This window comes from Zootoca vivipara, chromosome 7 (genome assembly GCF_963506605.1).
Source record: "Zootoca vivipara chromosome 7, rZooViv1.1, whole genome shotgun sequence".
NCBI classification, from domain to species: domain Eukaryota; kingdom Metazoa; phylum Chordata; class Lepidosauria; order Squamata; family Lacertidae; genus Zootoca; species Zootoca vivipara.
This window is the reverse complement of record NC_083282.1, coordinates 43,152,728-43,177,475: the sequence shown is the minus strand read 5'-3', so window position 1 is coordinate 43,177,475 and position 24,748 is coordinate 43,152,728. Positions and strand designations below refer to the sequence as shown.

General features: G+C 42.9%; 1 protein-coding gene across 1 annotated transcript; it reads right to left on the bottom strand.

The window, feature by feature from the left end:
• Nucleotides 1-300: 300 nt before the first annotated feature.
• On the bottom strand, nt 301-18,390 carry LOC118088555 (cytochrome P450 4B1-like). The gene is made up of 12 exons (XM_060276921.1): nt 18,205-18,390; nt 17,057-17,198; nt 14,669-14,713; nt 12,786-12,913; nt 10,409-10,539; nt 10,098-10,252; nt 9,578-9,684; nt 6,761-6,951; nt 4,942-5,075; nt 3,734-3,798; nt 1,792-1,874; nt 301-538 (listed from the first exon to the last, which is right to left on the bottom strand). The coding sequence occupies exons 1-12, from the start codon at nt 18,388-18,390 to the stop codon at nt 370-372; spliced, it is 1,536 nt and encodes a 511-aa protein (XP_060132904.1). The 3' UTR covers nt 301-369.
• Nucleotides 18,391-24,748: the final 6,358 nt, after the last annotated feature.

The following is a 24,748-nucleotide window of genomic DNA, read 5'->3' as shown; positions in this document are numbered from 1 at the left end:
GCCACCCACTCCTGTCTAGGTGGGTCAAAGCTCTGTTCTGAAGACACTCTGGAGGGACTGGGAACCTGTCTGATGCCCCTGGAAGTGGCACAGTAGCAGTGGTGCCCTCTTGAACTCGGAGGTAGTCCTGGTGATGGGTTTTTGGAGAGAGAGGATGGAGGCATGGCTGACCCAGAGCTCCTTCTTCATAATTGAGCATTTACTTCATTAACTCTCCTAATATGCTCCATCAGACCCCACCTCCTCTCAAAGAAGTTTCAAATGATTCACAGCTTGCTTTAAATATGCCGGGGGTTTTTAATTCCTGCATTGCAGAGGGTTAGATTAGATGGCCCATGGTCCTCTCCAACCCTACAATTGTATATGCTATCAGCTGAGTTTCTTTAGCAACAGGTGTATCCCATTTTCAGATTTTAAAACAACCTGGGGGATCGGAACAGGAGGCTTTGCTGAATCTGGCAAGATTTCAAACCGGAGTAGGATTTGGGCAAGGGCCACTTTCATCTCATTCATGGCAAACTGCTGTCCAATACAATTCCTGAGGGAAGAGAGAAAAATCAGGAAAATCTATTAAAAAGCACAGTTAATCATAATGCAGGAGCTTTACCTGCAAATGCTGACTCAGCCTGTCAAAATCCTTTCAGTCCAACTTTCAGTCTGGATAGACTCCCAACCATTAACAAGGAAACGCAAATCCTCTTGGAGCCTTGGACCTTGCAGGAATGCATCCCCCAATCCTTGAGTGTGGTGCAAGGTTTCAGGGGTTCCTGAATGTGCTCCAGAATTGGTTTCCTTGGAATGAGGGCCACAGGATACTTATGGCACTTCTGCAATGTGAGGTATGTGTTGTTGTTTTTTACAATAGTGGAAGGTTCACAGCACTAACAACCCACAACCCAATAGTCTCCCCATTACCAAAGCTTTGGTTTCTCCCAAAAAGCAAGTCAAGCCTCTTGAGGATGTAGCCTCCAGCCAGCAGAAGGGGTGGGACAGAAATACGTGCCCCTTTCCAAGCCCCTGCTTTATTTTTTACTTCCTGTAGCAATACATCACTCATATGTGACAATCAATGTAATCTTTCTGTAGCCACCTGCAAGTATGTACTAGGTCACTGGTGGCGAACCTGTGGCCCTCCAGATGTTGTTAGACTCCAGCTTCCTTCAAGCAGTATGACTATGACCAATGGTCAGGGGCAATGGAACTTCTAGCTCAGTAACAGTTTCTCCACCAGGCTCCATAGACAAACCTCTTCCTCTCCTCCCTATTGTTCATCAGCCACCTCTCACTCATCTGGCCTGAATGTCAGAGACATGGCGCCCCAGAGCGACGATGGGGAGGAAGAAGGGGACAGCGAACTAGAGATCTACAGAGACAGGGATCTTCGGAGAGGCAGCGAGGAACCTCTCATTCCTCCACAGCAGTTTGAATTCAGCCCCCCTCAATCCTCCTTGGCTTCTCATGTCAGAGAAGAAGAGACAGTTTCTCAGGACAGTGAGCCAGAGCTGGCAGAATGCACAGACACTGATAAGGAGTATCAGGTAGCAACTGAGAAAGAGGAAAGTATGTCAGAGGAAGGGGCAGTATATCACTATGAATCTGCTCACGCTCGTAGGTTCACAAGGGTTAAAGAGAGCCATCGATCAAAGAGAAGGGAGGGAGGGGGCTCCTGGAGGATATCCTGTTGGAAGCGAGGACATAGTTCAGATGCCTCAATGTGTTAATGACAGTCCTTGCTGCCTAATTAAGCCAAGAGTAAATCAGACCGTGACAATGAACCGTCTATATCCTCACCTTGGTCCAGCTGCAAAAGGCACAAAAGCATGAGAATGCCTCTGAGATGACTTCTCGGGTGAGAACCTAGTGGGGTCAAACACCTGAAGGAAAAGAAGGCAGATGTCTTTTATTAGCATCTCTAGCAATTGATAGTCTTGTTTCACAGTCTGGAAGCTTTTATATAATCTTGGGCCCAGTCTGAAGACATATATGTTTAAAATGCTTTGATGCTTCCTATAAGGTTGCCAGAATTTCAATTATAGGTTTGGATGCACCAATATCCAAACTTCAGGTCTCTGGGCCAATGGCCCAATTTCCAGGCCACCCACTGCTGTCACTACTGCTGAGGGCCCTGGACAGGAAGAGTGGAAGTGGAAAGAAGGTAGAAGGGTACCATCCTGCGCCAACTTGCATCTTTCCTTGTCATTTTGACCCACCTCCTCCAGTTGTCTCAATTGGCTTGGCAGGTGAGCAGGAAGTAGAGTTGTGCAGTGGTGGCAGAGGAAGAGCATGGGGATGGAAGCAGTGGCATGCCCATCCCACATTTTGGCAACAGTAACAACAGCAACATTTTGGCAATTGTGGCAGGCTTGGCTACTATGGTCCTTATGCAAGGCCAACATTTGGTGCCCTTCCTTTGCGCTGCCTTCCCAAAGCCAGGTAAGGAGGCGTCTGACTTTGAGAAGGAGGTTCGGGTGCTCTAGGACCCTTTAAGAGTCTCATGCTTCTTTCCCAAAGCCCAGCACCTCACATACCAGGCTTTGAGAGGGCGCTCCCTCTGCTCAGTGCCCAGTGTATGCACACCACCCACACAGCCCTAAATCTGCCTTTGGTGGCAAGCAACAGGGCAGTAGCAGGAGCATCCGGCCTGCTTGCTCATCCATCCTCCCCACATTTTATGTGGGTAAGAGAAGGCATAAACAAACCTGCCCATTACCATTTCCCTCAGTTTCCCAATTTTAAGTTTAGTTCTCCACATTTCTACACCATTAACACAAAAGAGTCCTCCTGAAAAGTTATCTGCATTATCATTATGTACACATATTTCGCACACAATTGTACACCAACAGTCATCAACAGCTATCAGTCAGTCAATCACCCATTTCCACCACCCTTCTGAGTGATCCCCCCTCCCCATCCCCACCCCTCCCCACCCCTTCTCTACATAAGTGCCTGGGGACTCCCATTTCACTGTATCTGAAGAAGTGTGCATGCACACGAAAGCTCATACCAAAATAAAAACTTAGTTGGTCTTTAAGGTGCTACTGAAGGAATTTTTTTATTTTAAGTCAAAAAGCATTTAGGAGTGATTCTTTTTAGCAGAAAATGGCAAGGGGGGGGGGACATGATTACAAATTGTTCTCTTACTCATGCTAGAGTTCTGCTTTCAAAACATAAACGGCCTGCTGGATCAGACCAAAGAGTAACTAAATGTCTTTGAGAAGCCTACAGGCAGGTTTTGAAGGCAACAGCCCTCTCTCACCATTGCTGCCCGGCAACTGGTACTCATCCAGACATCTTTTTGTGCCATGTTCCAAGGCACAGGTCTGGGCATTCAAGCTCTGTATCCGAGTAGGTGTTTTTTGTGTGATTTCTTTTTGTGTTTTGTCCTGGTACTTTCCCTAGGAAAACCCACATTGTACCATTTTAATTGGAGGAAATGGTAGTCAGTTTCCCCACAGATTGCCATTTGCTCCAATTCAGCAGTAAAGCATGGGTTTTCCCAGGGAAAGCACCAGGACAAAAAACACATACACAGAAATGGAGCTTTATAGCACTGACCTGTGCCTTGAAAGTGTGGCACAAAGGAAAGTCTGCATGAACCCTTTGTTTGACTCGAAGGGCAACATCCTCAGTAGCTGAGATTATTTTTAAAATGCAGTTTGGCTAAAATCCACCAGCTATGTATTCTAACTCTGAAACTAGTTGCAGATGTTTATCTGTAACTACAAATTATTACCTCTGGGTCTTGCCATACTCTAGGGTTTCGGTGGATACAATAAATATTAATTGCCACCAGGGAACCTGTAAAATAAAGTGTTAATATGATTAATTTCAATTAATCCAAGCACTGCCATTACCAAAGACCATAAATAAACGATAAATAGCAAGAACTCAGGTCAAAAGAGGATGGATTCCAAATAAATCTTCACAAGGTCTTATTGATGTGATGCGGAGTTTAAACGGGAATTAATCCCAATGTTGAAGGCAAATAAAGGTAAATTCCAGTAAAAATCAGGACAAGGCCCTGTATCGACTATTCTTCGTCAACAAAGATTCACAGGTCAAAGTGTACCAAATATGTTTGTAGGCAAACATATTTGGTACACTTTGACCTGTGAATCTTTGCTGACGAAGAATAGTCGAAACAGGGCCTTGTCCTGATTTTTACTGAAATTTACCTTTATTTGCCTTCAACATTGGGATTGATTCCCATTTAAACTCCGCATCACATCAACAAAACCTTGTGAAGATTTATTTGGAATCCATCCTCTTTTGGCCTGAGTTCTTGCTATTTATCGTTTATTTCTGGATTTTCCCAAGAACTCCAATTTCTATTACCAAAGACCATAGCTGCCAAGTTTTCCCTTTTCTCGCAAGGAAGCCTATTCAGCATAAGGGAATTTCCCTTAAAAAAAGGGAGAACTTGGCAGCTATGCCAAAGACCTATCTCAGAGCTAACATTTCAAAGAGAAAGAAGCAATGTTGGGGGCAGAAGGAGCTTATGGTTCTGATCCAACTAAATGGACTTGTATGTATGTCCTACTCAAATTGATGGAACATATTAGTCACATCTCTGAGAGGGCACACATAAACATTCTACACAATTAGAGATTACACAACAGCTGCTTCAGAGAAGTGGACACGGAGCAATGGATTCAAACTACAAGAAAGAAGACTCCACCTAAGCATTAGGAAGAACTTCCTGACAGTAAGAGCTGTTCGGCAGTGGAATTTGCTCCCAAGGAGTGTGGTGGAGTCTCCTCCTTTGGAGGTCTTTAAGCAAAGGCTTGACAGCCATCTGTCAGGAATGCTTTGATGGTGTTTCCTGCTTGGCAGGGGGTTGGACTAGATGGCCCTTGTGGTCTAGGGCTAGACCTTGTGTCAAATATTTTATTCAATCTAAGGTAGACTGTGGCCAACAGAAAGGGGCCAATCTGAACTAACCTTCAGGTAAGCTGCGTCCATCACAAAAAGTTATGGGTTTACTAAGCTGCCGGGAGATGGCAGGCACTGGAGGGTAAAGACGGAGACTCTCCTTAATACACATGGTGGTGTAAGGAATCTTCCCCAGGTCATCCCTGAAAAATTCAGATGAAACCATATTTGAGCAACAACTTTTCCAACTAAGATGATAGGATCTTTCAGCAGCTGTGCAACAGGTCAAACAAGGTAGCAAGGGTCAGAAATATACTACAGTGTTCTCGTTCTCTCTCTATCACAAATCTCCAGTGACATCATTGCTCTAATAGAGTTGATGGCTAGAAGACCTAAGCCCTATTCAGATATTTGGTACCTAGGTGTACTGAACACATGAAAGGAATAGTGAGGATACATGGGCTTGACTTTCCCTTGCCACTGCAGTACCAGCAGATACTGAATGTCTAAACAGGTCTCTAGACATGGAAATGGTAGGTTGGATCCAAAGTCAGTTAGTTATATTTGAGTCTAGCATTCACCAATGTGGTGCCTTCCAGATGTCTTGAACTACAACTCCAGTCCCAGTTAGCATGGTTGTAGGCCAGAACATCTGAAGGGCACCTGGTTGGAGAATGATGCTTTAGTCCCTTTGAAATCAATGAGCTAAATTAGTTATGACTTACTCATTTCAATAGATGTTATGATTTTATCAGAGTTCTAAGTATATGAGTCAAGTTTTTCCCCAAATAAGGAAGCTTTTCATTACATATCAAAGCTGGAAGCACATAAACAGAAGGATGTAAAAGATGAAGCCAATCTGGATCCCTGCCGACTTATCATGTAATAATTGGAGGAAGGGCGGAATATAAAATAAATAAATACTTAAGTACATAAATAGACAAAATAATAAAATAATACCAGGTTGGTGAAATAATGGAAAAACTCAATAATTGCTAACTTCCACCTGTATCTTTTGAAAGTAAACATACTTAGAACTTGGGGATCTAAGCGTTTGTTGGTGAGAAAGGAGCAAAAGGGAAATGATAAAGGAGTCTCTGTGTTTTAGAAAAGGGCGAGAAGAAAAACAAATTTCTGATAATAGAATATTGGTGCGCTAAGACGTAAGAACAAATTGGATAATTGACTTAGATAAATGTACTGTGTTGTGTACGTTCAAAGTTAAGACGGGTAAATGCATAAGGGAAAGGCAGGAAGTTCACGGAAAAATTTAAATTAAATACAAGAGGTAGGTTTTAGGCCCACCTCCTTATCCCATGCCTTATCTAACAATGATATTGAGAAAGAAGAGAATACAAACTTTAACGATAAATAATGACAAAACGACCTGATGGAAAGAGGAATTAAATTGAATTAAACGACACTAATAGTAAACTAAAGAATATAAGTTTTAAGGACAAATAACGACAAAATGATTTGATTAAAAGATAATTTTTATTAAATTAAACAATATTCAATTAGTAGAGACAATGGAAATACAAATACGATAGGGAAATATGATATAATTAGGTGAGGGAGGGAATGGTGGACGGGTGGGGAAGGGGGAGGGGAAGAGAGGGTTTATCTGTTGGTTTGACTGTCTTATTTTATGTTCTTTTTTGTGTGTGCTTTATGTTCCTTTTTGGGTGTGCTTTTTGTAAGACGTTATTTCTGTATTGTTATATTGTACTTTTTGAAAACAATAAACTTTAATTAAAAAAAAGAAAAAAAAGGAGTCTCTGTGATTGGCCTATTAAACTGATCTTCCAATTCTAGAATGAGAAAGCAATTATCCTTCCCCTCCAAACAGGCCATACAAGTATAGAAAAAGCAGAGTTAGAGGTCTCACCACTGAATTGTGTCTCGATCTCCCAGAGTGTCCTTTATCTCCTCCCTGCACCTTTGCTGGTGTTCTGGGTTCTGGGCCATTGCATATAATAGCCAAGAGATCCCACTGGCTGTGGTATCATGGCCTTCAAACATGAAAGTGTCCACTTCAGCACGCAGATCTTCATCAGATAACCCAACACCATTTTCATCCTGAAGAGGGGAAAAAAGGAGATTAGCTATTTGATGAGTTAGAAATGGTTAGGGATTTTAAAAATTACCACGATTAAAGGACTTCAGAAACTTTTTTTTTAAAAAAAAACTTTTAAAAAAGTTTTCTTGATTATTTCTTCATCAGGGGTATAATATTTACAGATGGTGGAAGGCTTCATCACTCTTCACCTACATATGCTTTTTGCTGCTAGAGTTGAGATACCCCCATGCTCTTTCTATTATACCCCTGATGAAGAAATAATCAAGTAAATGAGTGCTTCCAGTTGGAAAATTTTATTCATATAAAATTTAGTTACTGTATTCTATCCCCAGATTCCAACTATGGTCCAAATTACATCTAGTACTGAAGGATAAACGTCTCCGATATCTTATTAAAGCCCTGTACTGTGGAAGCAATTTGCAGGTTAGGTGTGGGTTGCAGGGCCAGCTCTTGGACTGTATTGAGATGGACAGGGGAGTGAGACAGGAATGCATTCTGGCCCCTACTTTGTTCAGTTCGTTTTTGAATGACTTAGAGGCAAGCTTAATGGACCCTGATGGCCATCTTCCAAAAATAGGGACGAGAAAGACCCCTGTCTTGCTGTATGTGGATGACGCGGCCATCCTCTCCCGAACCAGACCTGGCCTGAACTACCAACTAAGGAAATGCTCAGGCTGCTGCTCTGGTAATGGGTAATTTTCATCAATTATGAAAAATCAAAAGTCCTGGTGTTTGAGAAGAGATTCTCCCCGAGTAAATGGGTACCGGATGGTCACAAACTAGAGCAGACCAAATTCTTCCAGTACCTAGGGCTTCTATTCCATCATTCCAAGTCCTGGAAACATCATCAGCAGACCGCCTATCAAAAGGTAGAGGTAAGCAAACTGGCTAAACTTCGATTCCTTTATGCAAGGGGAGGCCATTATGTTCCATCAGCCATTAAGGTATTTAATGCAAAATCTGTCTCTCAACTCTTCTATGCCTCAAGCATCTGATTCAGTGGCTCATTCTCCTGGTTCAATGGCTTCCAGGCAAAGTTTCTCCGGTCCCTCCTACAAGTTCCAAATTGTGTTCCAAATGCAATACTATTTTTAGAGACAGGTGAATGTCCTCTAGCAACTAAAGCATGGTGGGCTGGCCTGAGATACTGGCTCAAGATCTCAATCTTTGGCCTAGGGAAGGGGTTACTTCCATACCTAAACAACAAGGAGTTTACCAGCTCATGGGTGAAAATTATGGTTAGAAAAGCCACTTTGGTTGGTATGCCACCTTCTCTCCTGTACCATCTGTGCTATGATACTGCCCTTGAATCTCTGAGGCAAAGGCTCTGGGACATATCACATAGTGTTCTCCGATCTCAATCTCATGTTGTCTGTGGCCCATTAGCAGTAGGAGTTCACTATGGGTTCGATTTTCAGACACCTGCATATTTTAGAAATTTGTCTGTACCAACATATCAGCGTCTCTTCACCAAAGCCAGATTAAATGTATTCCCATCAGAAGTGCTAAATGGCAGACTAAGAGGCATCCCTTATCAAAATAGGATCTGTGTATGCTCTCAGGATGTTGACTGTATGAGGCATATTTTATTGCAAGCTAGGGAACTATTGATTAAACCACTACTGTATTGGCAAATCGGCCAGGTCAATCTGAAGCCTACTATACCAAATATATTCTGGATGACAAGTCCAATGATATCACAGTGGCCATGGCAAAGTTTCTTTTAGAAGTCATACAAATCAAAGATCAACATACCTATGACTAAACAAATAACGCTTCGGTCTCCCATCCCTGGGGGGTTGTCTGTATGAATCTGTATTTTATTCTGAATCCATGTTATGGGTCGCTGGACCGCAATAAAGATAATTACTATAGTTATTCTGCACTATCCTGTCACTCATATGGGACAGCTGCCTATTCCTTCATTGCAGGGGGTTGGACTAGATGATCCTCAGGGTCCCTTCCAACTCTACAATCCAATGGTTCAATGTTTTAAACTGCAAAAGCCTGACTAGGAGGCAATGGTGTATAGCTTCCACATCAACTTATCAGGATGAATGCCCATTAAACAGATCACTGGATAACAGAGATTTTATTTTTTTAAAAAAATTTCTGTGAACATATCAGCATGAATGCTCAATAAATCCATTTTCTTCAGCCTTGGATCCCCAGAGATGTTGCTGGTCTACAACTCCCGTCATCCCCAAGCAATGGCTAAGCAGACTTGGAGGCATAGGAGCTGTAGGCTTACAACATCTGGAAACCGAAGGTTTCAGGATACTGCAGTAAACAGCCAGTCTGGAAGATTCCTGTGTGATTGGTACAGTTCCAGATGCATCCCTACTTCAAACTAATACATCATCAAGTATTATAAGGGAACAGGGAGAACCAGAGAGCCAATGTAGAAGACACGGAAGCCAGTGTAGTTACTTCTAGAGCTGGTTAGCAGCTAAATGTTATCTAACTTTTAGCTCTCAATATTATCTCTAAATATACTATTGTCATTTGGTTGGATGTCATGCTTCAGATTCTATTGTGGGATAGTTAGTGTGAGTGTTGTTCATGTGTCTACTGATGCCACATGGCAAAAACTGTCCATTGCATTGCCATTTTGAAGTTTCTTACCTTGGCACAAAGAAGAATATCCAGAAAATCCAAGTACCGCTTTTGTTTGATTTTTTCAAGTTCTCCCTCCTTCCTAAAAGATTTCTTTCTTTCTTCTATGACTTTGTCTGTGTGACAAATGTTAAGGAATGAAGACTTTACACTTCTGCAAAGGCAACACTGTCCCAAGTTCCCAACAATCATATGAAGTAAACACTGAGTTGTGATAGACTCCATACATGTCAGAAGTCACTGGACAAATATGAAGTGACTCAGGGCCTCTCTCAAGAGTTGGCATGTCCCAAGACTCCTTGCCCCACCAGGAGCTCACTACCAACCCCAGAATCTTCTGATACTGTTCCTTTGTCTTGTTGCTGTCAAGTTCATCTGTCTCTGCAAGTGAGTGAGTGTTTTGCCTCCAGGCAGCCATGGTGACTCTTTTGGAATTTATTCTCAAAGGGCTAAAGGAAAGTATATCTCTCAAATTGCCATTAGCTAGTTCTCCTGTAAATGAAGGAGGGAAGTGATGGTAGGGTGTTACCTGTATGTTGGTGTGCCACTCTACAGGCTTGCAGGAAACTGCGCCCAGCTGCAGTCCATCGATAGATGAGATCAAGCCGATACAACATGGTACGGACTCTCTGTGACACCAAATAGGTCAGGTCATAAACTGCTTTTATGTAAGAATCCAACTCTCTGAAAGAAAAAGCAGACAGTTGTTGTTGGTGTTGCCAACAGTTGTGCTTCATGTTTGTGAAAACACCTTCAGTTTAAATGAAAATGGGCATCAAAAAAAAAAAATATAGGCCAGCTTTATAGGCGGGGAAATAAAAAATAAAATAAGACATCAACCTGTGAGTCTGCCCTCTGCTCTGGTAACTGAAAGCACATTTCATAATGCTTTCCAAAGTCATCAGACTGACATGTTCAAACATCTCCAGTGATTTTGTGGCATCCTTGTCAATCATCTTCTCCCATTTATCCTAGAACAGAAAGCAAAGATGAGGAGAGTTAACTTCCCAAATCCGGAAGAGCATTTTACTGAATGGCTGTCCCAGGTCAAATATCAGAGTATCCTTATCATATGAACTGTTCTATAGCGCAGACTCCATCTGCACTATTCATTTATGCAGCCTTAACAAACGCCACTTCCCAAGTTTATGTGAGGGAAACCATGACTGTTTAAAGTCCTTTGATTCTGCTTTAAATGTATAGTGCAGACTGGGCCTAGCTTATGACGTGCCCATAACCTTTATCCTTGCTAACCATCAGTGGATAATGTGAACTTGCCCTCTCTGTGTGTGAAGGGATAAGAGTGGATTGGATGAGCCCACTCAGTGCATATAGAAATCGCCAGTTATTATTTTGCCATTCAAGTTCAGGCAATTCCAGTATTAGACCTGCCCCTGATTCCATCTTACACTGAACTACCGTGTTTCCCCTTTTTTAAGACGCCGTCTTATTACTTTTTTTTCTCAAAAAACCACAGGGTGGCTTATTTTTGGTGGGATGTCTTACTGGTATTTTTATTATGAGTCTGAGGGAAGGGAGGTGTGTGCGTCCCTGGCCCAGCCCTCTCTCCCCAGCCCTGGGATGTTCACAAAGGGCTGCTCTCTCTCTCCTCTGATGTGGGGACTCACTTAATAGCAATCTGCTACACTGGAGCTTCTTAAATCTAAACCAGCATAATGGAATCTATCTGTGTGATACAGTCCTAGCAGTAGCCTATACGTAAAAGCAAATAAGGATCTCTACTAGCCCAAGACTTAAGTTCCAACAGTCTGAAGTTCCAACAATGTAACACTTTGTAGTGATAGCAAAGAAGCTACCTGCTGAGAACAAAGAAGCCAGTAAACCATAGCTGCCAAGTTATCCCTTTTTTAAAGGGATTTTCCCTTATGCTGAATAGGCTTCCTCGCGAGAAAAGGGAAAACTTGGCAGCTATGGCTAAACAGCAATTAAGATTGCTGACTTGGTAAATGGTAGCAATTAAGAAGCAATTGAGCTAGCGAGGTGAGTTAAATTTTTGTGGGTAAAGGAAGCTAGGACCGGCAGTTTAACTTTTGTGCTCGCAAACAGCAAGACGGAAAAAGTCCTTAATTTAAAAAAAAAAGTCCCCAAGGCAAGGACTGCGATCCAGACTACTTACAAATCCTTAAAGGGGCAGCTCCACAGACAAGCAAGCATAAGGTAGAAAGGAAGGCTGCTTTATGCCTTCGGTAAAAGCAAGGAGACAACAATCAGACACAGGAGACTGCCGTCAAGAGGAAATCAACAGGCAACTCATGGGTGGGCGCATAGAATGGAAGGGAAAGGTGGAGGGAAGCGAGAGGTGGGTTCTCTCTCTCTCTCTGTGTGTGTGTGTGTGTGTGTGTGTGTGTGTGTGTGTGTGTGAGAGAGAGAGAGAGAGAGAGAGAGAGAGAGAGAGAGAGAGAGAGAGAGAGACGCGCTCATGGAGATCTCCCTTAAAGGGAAAACAGCCTTTGCATTCGCGAGGCAGCGGCTTCAAAAGCCCCTCTCCCGTCAAGAGGAAATCAACAGGCAACTCATGGGTGGGCGCATAGAATGGAAGGGAAAGGTGGGGGGAAGCGAGAGGTGGGCTCTGTGTGTGTGTGTGAGAGAGAGAGAGAGAGAGACGCGGGGAGACAGAGAGATGCGCACACGTAGATCTCTTCCTTAAAGGGAAAACAGCCTCTGCATTCACGAGGCAACGGCTTCAATCGCCCCTCTTTTCTTCCTCGTGCCTTCATCTCCTCCCCACCCCACTTTTCTCCTCTTCACCAAGTACAGCTTACACAGCTTGGCTAAAAAAAATATTTTCGAATCCTTTTATTTAAAAAAATGCTCTCAGAAACGGGGAGGGAAAATCACGAGGCTTCGGCAGCCAGCAGCTATGGCTCTTCAGTGCATTTTTACAAGCTTTTAAAGGAAATACGTGTCTGTGGAGCGACAGCAAAATGGGGAGATATTTTTAAGGGGGCTTGGCTGGCGAGAGGGGGGGTTATTGCTACTGGGTGAAGGGTCTATCAGTATGTCTTATTTTCGGGGTATGGCTTGTATCGCGCAATTGCTTAGAAATCCTACTATGGCTTATATAATGACTACGTCTTAAAATAGGGGAAAGACGGGTATGACCAATCCCTACTGTGAGAGAGGTAACTATCCCATTAGTATCACCAACCTTTTACCAGCATCTCAGCACCTTAGCGGCATCAGCCATACTACTTACTAGCATCACTTTGGTTGAATCTGCAATCAGTGCTATGTAAGGTTTCAAAATATCATAGTGGAACCCTGGAGTTAACAGTCGGCGGTGCTGAAACCACTTTGGTCCATCCAGGATCAGAAGTCCTTTTCCTGTGGACACAAAGAACAAGATGCCATTCAGAACACTGCAGGGTTGTTGATCCCAAGAGAGCTCAGGATTTCTGGGCTGCGACTTTCCCTAATAAAATCATCTGTTTATAGACATAGAATCATAGAATTGTACAGCTGGAAGGGACCCTGAGGATCATCTAGTCCAACTTCCTGCAATGCAGGAATGTGCAGCTGTCCCAAATGGGGACCAAACTTGTGACCTTGGCGTTATCAGCACCATGCTCTAACCAACTGAGCTATCCATGTACATATTCAGAGAGGATTGCAATGGGAAGGAGGCCATTAGGGAAGGACTTTGCAATGACAAAGTGCTGGAAATATCAATAGGTAGACGAAGACTTGAATGCAAGATTTAAACAGGGGTAGGGAACCTGTGGTCATCCAAATATTGCTCTAATTCCAGCCATCACTGACTGTTGAACATGCTGGCTGGGGCAGATGAGAGCTGGAGTCCAACAAGGTTTTACAAGAAGGTTTATCTAGAAGCAGAAGGAGAAATCAGCACTATTCTTATTCTACCCCAGACAAAGTCAGCTTCTGAAAATCAAAATTACCAGTTTACATAATCTGGAAGGGGTGTTTTTTGTGGGAAGGGGTTGGGTGGGTGGATATATACAGAGGTTCCATTTCAGGAACCATATAGCTTTTTGAGAATGGGAATACTGGCAGAAATATTGGCAGGTATGGGGAGAATAGAGCCATATTTCCTGAATCACAGACTCATTCTGTACATTTTCATATCTCTCTTATAGGCCTAAGAATGAATCATGTCTACTCAAAAATAAGTCCAAATGAATTCAGTGGGACTTACCCCTAGGTAAGACTAGCTAGATTAGCTAGAAATGCAACCTTAATGAGGACTGAAGGCCCAGATCCTGTCAAGCACTTCTAAGTCTCACTGATTTAACAGAAGCAAAATAAAAAATTCCTTCAGTAGCACCTTAAAGACCAACTAAGTTTTTATTTTGGTATGAGCTTTCGTGTGCATGCACACTTCATCAGATACACAGATCTGATGAAGTGTGCATACACAAGAAAGCTCATACCAAAATAAAAACTTAATTCGTTTTTAAGGTGCTACTGAAGGAATTTTTTTATTTTGCTTCGACTCAGACCAACACGGCTACCTACCTGTAACTTGATTTAACAGAAGAGAATTATCCATGGAGATAAATGCTTCCATAGAAAGCAACAGCACTTTAAAATGCTCATTTTGTTCAGGAGAACTCTCTTTGCTTGTTGTTTCAAAACTAAAATCCTCCAAGTTGCACATATGATTTCTTCAATTTGTTTAAAATCTCTACCGTACCACTACCGTACCGCTAAAAAAAAAAAAAAATCAGGGTAAAAAGTTCTGAATGAAATTCTGCTTGGAATTGCATAATATGAACATGCACTATGGATAATGGGCCTTGACTTTGAATCAATAAAGCAAGCTTGAGATTGAAATATTTAGGCACAGGATTGTTCTTTATACAAAAAGAAGAGCAAAACATCATTGCTTCATTTAACTACATATCCTGTATGAGACCCGCTTAAAAGGAAAACCTGCGATAAATGGGGTGAATGGTCTTTGCTTTTGCTTATACTGATGTGAAGCAACTTCAGGTGGCAGGTTGAACTGAGATCATCAGATATGTGGGATGATTGAGGTTCAGGAAACAAGATTGCAATGCAGATACCTCAGCTCTCACATGTGAAAAAAATATATGAATGAATTATCATTTTACCTACCAATCCAAGGGAGGAAGAACTTATAGGTCGTCATAGCCTTGGGATCTGAAAATAATAATAACAGAAAATATTGTTTTGAGGGTTGCAATCCTATATACGCTCATTGCTCAAAGCAAAACAAAAACAAAAACAGGATGGAATCAAAGGTAAACTGTAGTGGATATTCCAAACTTTGTCTATTTTTAAATTTTAAGCAGACCAATCTGTTTTGAGATGGCATTTGGTTTTCAAAGAGGGACTGATGAACCTGTACAAAACTGACAAGGGTGCTGTTTATTTCTTTAAGATTGTGCTCCTTGCAAAATCCAGCTTGAAAGGCACCCTCTTCGATGCCACAATTGACTGCTCGTATATCTCTATGCTGGCATTAAGTCACCGACACAAGCACTTGTAATAGCTTGTTATTGGTTAGCTTGGACTTTGGACTCTCTCTAGCGTGCAGAGTCATGATGACCGGCAAAATCCAGAGTAGCAAAAATCATCATCATTAAGGGAAAGGTGTTGTGGAACAAATCCAGCCCAGCCGTTTCAGGACATGGCGTATAGGACTAAAAACTGAATGTGACCACAAAGTAAACACAAGTGCACTGAAACCTGAAAGCAGGGGTGGGAACATCAGGTCAGGCCCTCGTGGCATCTCAGTCTCCCCAGGCCTCAACCCCCTTCACCAGGTTACGCTCCTCACTGATCCTGCATTGCAGTATTTTTGCCTCTTGCTTGTCCGGATGGAGAATAGAAAGGGTGTGTGTGGAATGTAGCCTATTGTACAAAAGGGGGATTTTACATTTGCTGCTCCATTTACTTTTGCACAGGGATGCAGGTGGCGCCAGGGCCGTCCCTAGGCCCGGGTCCGGTGGCGCGGGGCACCAGGGCACCAGGCCACCAGGGGCGCCTCTGCGTCTGCTGCGCCCGCTGAGAGGCGCGGCGGAGGCCGCCCCAGGCGCGGCAGATGCAGCCCTAGGCGCGCCTCTCAACTGTTCAGGCCGCTCTCCAGAGGCGCGCGGGCATCGCAACAGGGGGCGGCCAGGCTGAATGGCGCAGGGTGCCGGACCTCCAGGCGGCAGCCGCGCTGCGCCTGCCCACCGCACCGGGAAATGGGGGGGCACCGGAGGGATCCGTCGTGCCAGGGCGCCAGGCATGCTTAAGATGGCCCTGGGTGGCGCTGTGGTCTAACCCACTGAGCCTAGGGCTTGCCGATCTGAAGGTCAGCGGTTCGAATCCCCGTGATGGGTTGAGCTCCTGTTATTCGGTCCCAGCTCCTGCCCACCTAGCAGTTCGATAGCATGTCAAAAAGTGCAAGTAGATATAAAGGTAAAGCTCTGGCGGGAAGGCAAACGGCGTTTCCGTGCACTGCTCTGGTTTGCCAGAAGCGGCTTAGTCATGCTGGCCACATGACCCGGAAGCTGTCTGCGGACAAACGCCGGCTCCCTCAGCCTATGAGCGAGATGAGCTCCACAACCCCAGAGTCATCCGCGACTGGACCTAAAGGTCAGGGGTACCTTTACCTTTACCTTACTTTTGCACATGCCCCCATCTCCATTACTATGCTGGCACATGGTGTTCAGAAGTTTGCCTACAAGGAAATATGGCCTCCAGGCTGAAAGTTCCCCCCTCCCCAACCACTGTTTCAGGGACTGGGCAGAGGAGGAATGGTGGAGCCTGACCCTTCCAGAGAAGAAGAAGTTTGAGGGAGGTCACAGCTCAGAGGCAGATGAGGAGGAAAGCTGAGAAATAATGGGAGAGGAAGAAGAAGCACCAGAGGGGTGACAGCTGACACAGTGTCTTTAGAAAGCATTCCAGACCCCTCCCTCCCAGAACCCGGCAAGCATTGAAAGTAGGAGAGCACAGGGCTCAGAAGCAAAGGGCCCTCAGCGCTACCCATAGGGGAGATGATGACAAATGAGGAAGTGGGAGAAAAAAGGGGTGAAAAGTCACTCGGGACAACGCCATTATTCCAAGAGGCTGAGTTCCAAGTCTCTCTCTGTAAATATTGAATTAAAAAAGCAGATTTTAAGAACTTTTCCTTGCAACCTGCCAAAGGAGTTGCTTCCTCTGCCGCCTGACACATTGCCTTAAAGTCTAAAAGCCAGTCTTTATAAACAGACAGCTTCGTGTGAAATAGGCATCAGTGTACAATTTAGAAATAAGTATAGTGTGCCCAGTTCACTGTGAAAGGTTAAGAGTGTAGCTGCTATTTGCATATGGTAGCCTAGCCTCTGCTATATGTCCTGCCTCTTTCCCACTGGAAAAATGCTCCTCCTCAAGAAAAGTGGGAAGCTTCCCCTGAGGGCCCATGGGGAGAATGAGGCAGCGGGTGGGCTGTGACAGTTGGGATTTGTGCTTGGGGGGCATCTGTAAGGGGAAATTTGCAGCTGTGTGTAAGCTTACCTCCATGACCAAACACAGTTTTTGCATAATCTGGATGGTTAACTACTAAGACAGCCACGAAGCCACCAAACCACCTAGGGTAGGCATAAGGATATTTTTCTGTCCATTCTAAGGTTTTCCTCAGTTCCTGTCCTCGATGGATCTGCAGTGACAGAAAGTAACCATATAAAACGTTTATTAAATCATGTCCTGAGTGTATAGGTGTTATGGCAGAGAACCCATCCCAGAGAATCATTCAATCAGTGAATGAAAATGTGTCTTTCATTGTTTTTCTGAAGAGAGCTCTACAAGAAGGTACAGTACTTGCATGGCGTATAAGATTAGTAGTCAAAAATTTTCCCAGAAAGTACACTGAAGACCTTATTAACATGACATTGCAATTTTCAACTCTTCTGGGTGGGGCTGGTTTTGCCCTCCCTCTTCCCCCTCCTTCCACCTTTATAAGGTGTTCATCGACCATATTGCACAACTTACTTGTGAGGAAGGGTTGTTGTTTTTTAAAGACAAAGATGAAGAAACAAAAGATAGCTACACACCAATACAAGCAAAAGAAAACACACATCAGACATACCTGCAGAAGCACAGAGAAATGGGTGGCAAGTGAAATACATTTTCAGTAAATCTGATGAAAGCCAGAACTAGCTTGTAATCACACTACTGGTGAGAATTCAAGGAGAATATTCTGGAAATGTTTCAAGGTGATCTTGTTCTGACTGGGTGATAAAGCAGAAGGAGAATTGGACAGTAAGAAGAGCCACCTCTTATTCACTCTACTTATGCACACACGCACACTCTTCATACATTTGCAATCACAATTCTAATTCTGCTTTTTAACCCAATACTGTATTTTCCTGTATAGAACACGCCCCCGTGTATAAGACACAGAAAAGTCTTATACACAGAAAAGTACGGTATTCTCCTCGAATTCTCACCAGTAGTGTGATCGCATGCAAAGGGAGAGATTGTGATTTTGCACTTGTGCTGAAGGAGAGAGGGTTTTTCTGCCAAGTGAAGCCTCCCACCCATTTCAAGGCTGAGAAAAGCTATATCTGCCTGCCAAGTAGAAAGAAAGCCCATCTTCGTTTGCATCTGCCCTTTCAACTGCAAATAAATATCCCCCCTTCCCTTTTCCAAGCCTTCTTCCTTACCTCCCTGTTATGGCCATAAAGCCAGTGACTGGAAGGTCCTAGGAAACTCTGGAAGTTTTTGAGAAGTTCTTTCTTCCTCCGGTACAACTTAATGATTTGCAGGAGCCCAAAAATAATAATGAGCCCTATAAAAAGATGCAAGACCTGTAGAAAGTGGGTATACATTTTTCCCAGCAGAGAAAGCATAATGCTCTGCCCTTTTCCAGCAGCCTTTGTGTTGCCTTGTTATGTCTATGAATAGAGACTGTCTTTAAGTAACCAGAAACCTCCTATTTAACATGCACACAGAGACACTTCTTGGGTAACAACTGGGGGCTGGAACGCTCCAGTGCTTCCCTCCAGTGTTTGAGAGGGAATTGCGCAAAATATCTTCCACAGTTTGAAGGGACAAAGGTGATTTCACAACATTTCACCTAGTTAATCCAGAAACCATCCTGAGTTGGAATAGCACAGGTAGTACTTCAAATGTTTACGTACCATGGCCAATGTTGGTACCATGGCCAATGTTGACTGCTTTGAGCTGAAGATTGGGGGGGGGCAGTGTCATGGTGCATGTATGAGGTTACATGTGCAATGTGTGGTGTGCACCTGTGATGGCACACACATGACGCAGATCACATGCTTGTCCTATCTCGTGCTCAGGAGGAGCCTGCCTTTGATGCTCCATTGCACTTGGCTCGGTGGTTCGGACTCCTCTGCCACCTCAATATGAGGAGGCTAAGCCCCCTGCTAAGGAATATTGAAGGGGTTGGTGATGTCTCCACCCTCTATACTGGGTGCAACTGATACCAGCACCGTGCATGTTCATTCAAAACTAAGTCCCCACTGACTTCAGTGGGAGAAATGGGCAGGTCAGTGTGCAAAGGTTTTGAATCCTGCAGTACAATCCTAGACAGGTCCATTTAAAAATGTAGTCCCATTGAGTTCAATGGGCCTCACTTACAGGTTGACAATCACTTTCTCTTTTTCCTAATGTCACTTCCACTTCACATTTCTGCACCAGTTTGTGATTTTTTTTTAAAGTCCTCGCAAAAATTCATCAGCATTTTAGTGCACATATTTTTATGTATACAATTTTGTATAATATACACATTTTTGCAGACAGTTTTATCATGTTGCTAATACACTATTGTGCACCCATATGCATTTTCTGCATATTTTTTAAAAAAATTGAAGAACTGTGTTGTAAAATTCGATTAAGTGCCTGTTTGTTGGTTTGCACTTTGTTTTGGGAAATGTGAATACCCCCCTGGGTCTAAACTGCCATTTGTACTCATATATTATCAATATGGACAGTTATTTTGAAACTGCAGTCTTAATTTAAGATGTATTTATTGAACAGATTTTTAACCTTCCTTTCATGTGAATACTTTAAAAAACCATGAGCATATAACAGTTCATTTTTAATAACATTTATATATTAAAGTAGCATTTAAAAGTGATAGCAGCAGCTAAACAAACTTTTCAAACTGGGTTCATATAGGGAAATAAAGAGTCTTTATGAATAAAGCAATATTCATCAATACCCATATCTTTCTGAAAAAGAGAAATATCCAAGTAGATCAAATGTCATCAACATATGACTAAATTACTTAGCACATGTTTTTCAGTACCAAACATTCCGATGACCTCTGAGAAATCAACAACTTGAGTCAGTTTATGTTCAATGAATGGATCACAGTGTTAAGCTGTTACCTTCATTCATAGCTGACCAGTTGTAATTATTTGTGAAAGGCAGCTTATTGAACGCCCTTTCCCCTTCTGCAGCACTTAGAAGGAGGCAACAAATATCTTTTTTTCTTTTTTAAAGAAACTTTATTGATTTTTAAAATAAATACAAAATACAAACATATCAAACATACTGATACAAAAGAGGGGGAAAGGATATGGATAGGAGGGATGGGAAGATAATACCCTACATTAATTCATGCAATGCATCTTTTATCATCAGAATCCAAGGCACGCTGGTAAAATGGTAAAGGTAAAGGACCCCTGACAGTTAAGTCCAGTCGCAGTCGACTCTGGGGTTGCGGCGCTCATCTCACTTTACAGGCCGAGGGAGCCGCCGTTTGTCCACAGACAGTTTTTCCAGGTCATGTGGCCAGCATGACTAAGCCGCTTCTGGTGCAACGGAACGCCGAAACCAGAGCAGTGCACGGAAACACCATTTACCTTCCCATCGGAGCAGTACCTATTTATCTACTTGCACTTTTTGGCGTGCTTTCAAACTGCTAGGTTGGCAGGAGCTGGGACAGAGCAACGGGAGCTCACCCCATCACAGGGATTCGAACCGCCGACCTTCTAATCAGCAAGCCCAAGAGGCTCAGTGGTTTAGACCACAGCGCCACCCATGTCCCTAGTAAGGCATGCTGGAAGGATGTAAAAAAGAGCATTAGTTGAATGAGTGCACAACTTTTCAAAGCAATATAACATAATGGCGATGAGTGTAAAAAATGTGTCACTTAATGCCAGAAGTTTAGGATCACCAGTTAAGAGAGCAAGAATTGAAGCTTTACTGAAAAGGGAACATTTCAATATTGCCTTGATTCAGAAGGACAAAACTGACATTTCAGACATGAGTCCTTTGACTTTTTGCCTACTTCATTGCAGAATCTGGGGAGATGCATTATGTTATGTTGCTTTGAAGAGGACACTACAAAACTAAAAGAGTGTAACAACTTTAACGAAACAAAAAGTCTGAAGTGCATAGCCCCAAGACACCTCAGAGCTGGGAGGGCTATGAAAACTTCTCCCTGGTGCACCAGAAACAAAATTGGGAGCGAACGTGGGGGTTTGTTCCCATACTCCACCCCTTCCCTACCCCCAGGGGTGCATTAAGATAGCCTAATGTCTTGTTGAAAAATTATAATGACTACTGATGTATTTTATTTATTTATCTTGCTTGGTCTTGCTAGCTTTTATTAGAGGCCTGAAGTGTGGAAGCTTTTATCGTGCCTTTGCCTCTTTGGGTTTGCCAAACAACAGGAAGTGGGGACAACACCATCTTTGAGTGTTGCTTCTGGAATTGGGATATTCAGATCTCTGAATATGCTCTCCACTTGTTGCTCATCAAAACTGACTGGTATTTGCCATTTTTTAGAACCAGCAACTTAAAAGGGAACCCCACTGTTTTAGAGCAGCAATATATAAGGAATGATTTCCATCGAGAGACGGTCTCTGGACAGACATCTTGAAACAATTCTAGGGTGACCAAGCCATATTTCAGAATCTTGAAATTGTGCATAGCTTTAAAGTTTGCGTCTTTCATTTGATATTTCTCAAAGTGGATTACTGTGTTTCTAGGTAATGCTGATGACGAGCATAGCCCACCTGTTCTGCATGCTCTTTCTGTATCAGTCAGAGAAATAGATACATTTGTATTTAAACTTTTTATCCATTCCACTATAATATAAATCATGTCTGCTCCCTCCTCCTGCTCTGGAACTGCACAAAGAGAAAATTTTTCTCTTCTGTCCCAGTTTGAATGTTCCTCCCACTTAAGTTCAAGATTTTCATTTGCCTTTTACAATTTTGTTTGCAATTTTGCAGTTGCAAATTTAGTTGCAATTTTGATTGAATAGATAAAGTCGTATTAAGGGCTTCATTTGTAGTATGTGAGAACTTTGTTATTAAACTTTCAATTTCAGCTTCTAAGAGCTGCAATGCTGCAGCCCAGTCTGTTGCTGAAACCTTCCTTAATTTGTTTATATATTCCTCCATTTTTCCTCACTCCTTTCTGATGCTGAAGGCCAGACATCATGTCATCTTTCCTAATCTCTTCAAATAGCACCAGGTGATCAGCTGCCAATACTTCTTGGACATCTTCCTTAACCAGCTTAATTTTATGACCCTGCATCTCCCCGACATTACTTTTCTGAAGACAAATTTGAGGAGGAGAATGCTTTTATTTAGCAGTCATTCAACTATAAATTAGCCTCATGGGTATTGGAGATGCTGGGTCAGGCTGCCATTACCCAGAAGATCTTCACTAGAAGATGCTCAACCCAATCTATGGGTTTGAACCTCTGGCGCCCAAGGGTTCTCAGAAGGGGCAGTTTCTGATGCTCTGTTTCTAGATTTGCAAAAAAAATTCCCTTCAAAAATCTTCAACTAGCATGGGAGGCTGATCAAGCCTTGGGGATCGATCCTTCAGTGGTCTAGAATCTAATTCTCTAAACCGTTTATTTCTGTTTCAGCCCTGCTTAGGGAAAATTCATTAAAACAATACATAAATGGTTTTTAACCCCGCATGCGAAAAGGATGTCCCCCACTTTGGTTGGCGGATTTGCAACATGTAAGGCTCTTACAACTTGTGGTGGAATTTTAGGTATGTGAACAAACTTTGGGATTCAGTGGTTTTTGAACTCAGCACCATTACCAGACAAAAGATCTACAGTACCGTATATGGGCCCCAGGCTGTGTTTACTTTCCATGCTTTCTGGAGATACAGTAACTCCAATGTACATAGCAAAACATTTGCTGACTGCGACCAATATTTAGTCAGGACTCAAGGCTGTGAGGGTTCTTCTTCTTACTCTGCTGTGAACTGGTTTTTTAAAAAGCCTTATTCATAAACACATCAGAGAAATCAACCCACCAACTCCAAGCTCTCAGTAGGAAGCAGACTTTGTAGCTGTCTGGTGTGGTGTTTGTTTGTTTTTTAGCTTATTTAACATCACAGTCACACAGGTGGCAAATCCCCTCCAAATATGATATCATCTGGTGCTGTTTTTGATTATTTGAGTTTTTTATCAACTGTTCAGGTCTTATCTTGGGAAATTGCCATATTTCCCCTTGGGTTGAAAAATTCTTTTACTGTTCCTTTGTCTCCTTACCTTATCCCTGACTAAGCACAAACGATTTTTTCTCTGAATTGTTCAAATAGTCATCTTCTACATTTTTAAAATCTATATCTGGTTTTCTGCTATATGTCAATAAAAGTGCAATTTTAAAAAGAAAATTAAACCAGCTTTCTCCAAGAGAAATCTGATATACCACAGCCCTGTGTGTGTGTGTGTGTTTTTTTTTTACCTTGCCCAGGAGCAGGATATTTGAGACATCCCTATAATTTTCCCAGATAAGATTAACCCAATGAGAGGTTTGTTTCTTCTCTTCAAAACAAGTTTCACAACTGCCTCTAGTTTCAAGGCTCCTCCATATTCCTCTCTCTCTCTCTCTCTCTCTCTCACACACACACACACACACACAAACACTTATCCTCACCGTCTTAGTTTCAACCACATTCTCCCAGCAAGATCTAACTAGTCACATTGCTAGGGATTGGTCCTAGGCCACAGTGCTGCAAAAACCTCCCCAACTCCATCAACTAAAAAAGCGATGCTGGACAACCTTAGCCCTCTCAGGATTTGGTGAATGCACTGCATGTTACAAGCAACTGAAAAGCAAATAACAATTCAGCCATACCCAATACATTAAGGTTACTAGAAGTGCCCGGATTTACAAATCAGTCCCCATACAAAATCCATTGAAGTTGAAAAGTGTCCCCGGATTCATTGGGGGGGGGGGAATCTGGTAACCTTACAATACATTTCTTAAAAAGCAAACTATACCACTTGGAAGGGACCCAGGTGGTGCTGTGGTTAAACCACTGAGCCTAGGGCTTGCTGATCAGAAGGTCAGCGGTTCGAATCCCTGTGACAGGGTGAGCTCCCGTTGCTTGGTCCCAGCTCCTGCCAACCTAGCAGTTCGAAAGCACGTCAAAATGCAAGTAGATAAATAGGAACCGCTACAGCGGGAAGGTAAATGGCATTTCCATGTGCTGCTCTGGTTTGCCAGAAGCGGCTTTGTCATGCTGGCCACATGACCTGGAAGCTATACGCTGGCTCCCTCGGCCAATAATGTGAGATGAGCGCGCAACCCCAGAGTCGGTCACAACTGGACCTAATGGTCAGGGGTCCCTTTACCTTTACCTTTACCACTTGGAAAGCAGGCATTTGCACATGGGTTTGGAAAAGCACTGTTTTCATAACTGATCTACCTTGAGTCGTGTTACTTAGTGTGTTAAAATGTTAAAATGATTGTAAATCATGTTAACAGATTAAATTTTTTTAGAAAGACAGAACAGAAGTCAAATAAATAAAGGAGAAGATTCTGCTCTCAATTCTACTGTGTAGTAAAGAGAAGTGTGACTTCCTCATAAGGACTGGCAGGTCCCTTCAAATATATGACAGGGGGGACTTGTAAAAATAGCAGCATCCATAGATTGAATTATTTGCTACTCTGTCAGATTAGACATTTAGAGGTGTCTGAAAAACTACTATGTTTTCAATCCTAGACACACTTATTTAGAAGTCCCATTGAACTCAGTGGAGTTCCTTCTGAAAGCATTTATGTAAACAGGTGCATTAATATATTTCCCTGTATTGTATAGACTTGACCAGGGGTAGGCAACCTAAGGCCCATGGGCCGGATGCGGCCCAATCGCCTTCTCAATCCGGCCCATGGACAGTCCAGGAATCAGCATGTTTTTACATGAGTAGAATGTGGGTTATTTGTGGGGCCTGCCTGGTGTTTTTACATGAGT

Coding starts and splice junctions, on each gene's coding strand:
- LOC118088555 (XM_060276921.1), bottom strand. CDS start 18,390: ATGCTTTCTCTGCTGGGAAAAATGTATACCCACTTTCTACAGGTCTTG. Junction 10,540..12,785: donor ATTCAACCAAAGTGATGCTA/GTAAGTAGTATG, acceptor TTTCTGTTCTAG/GATAAATGGGAGAAGATGAT. Junction 5,076..6,760: donor GATCGAGACACAATTCAGTG/GTGAGACCTCTA, acceptor TGAATTTTTCAG/GGATGACCTGGGGAAGATTC.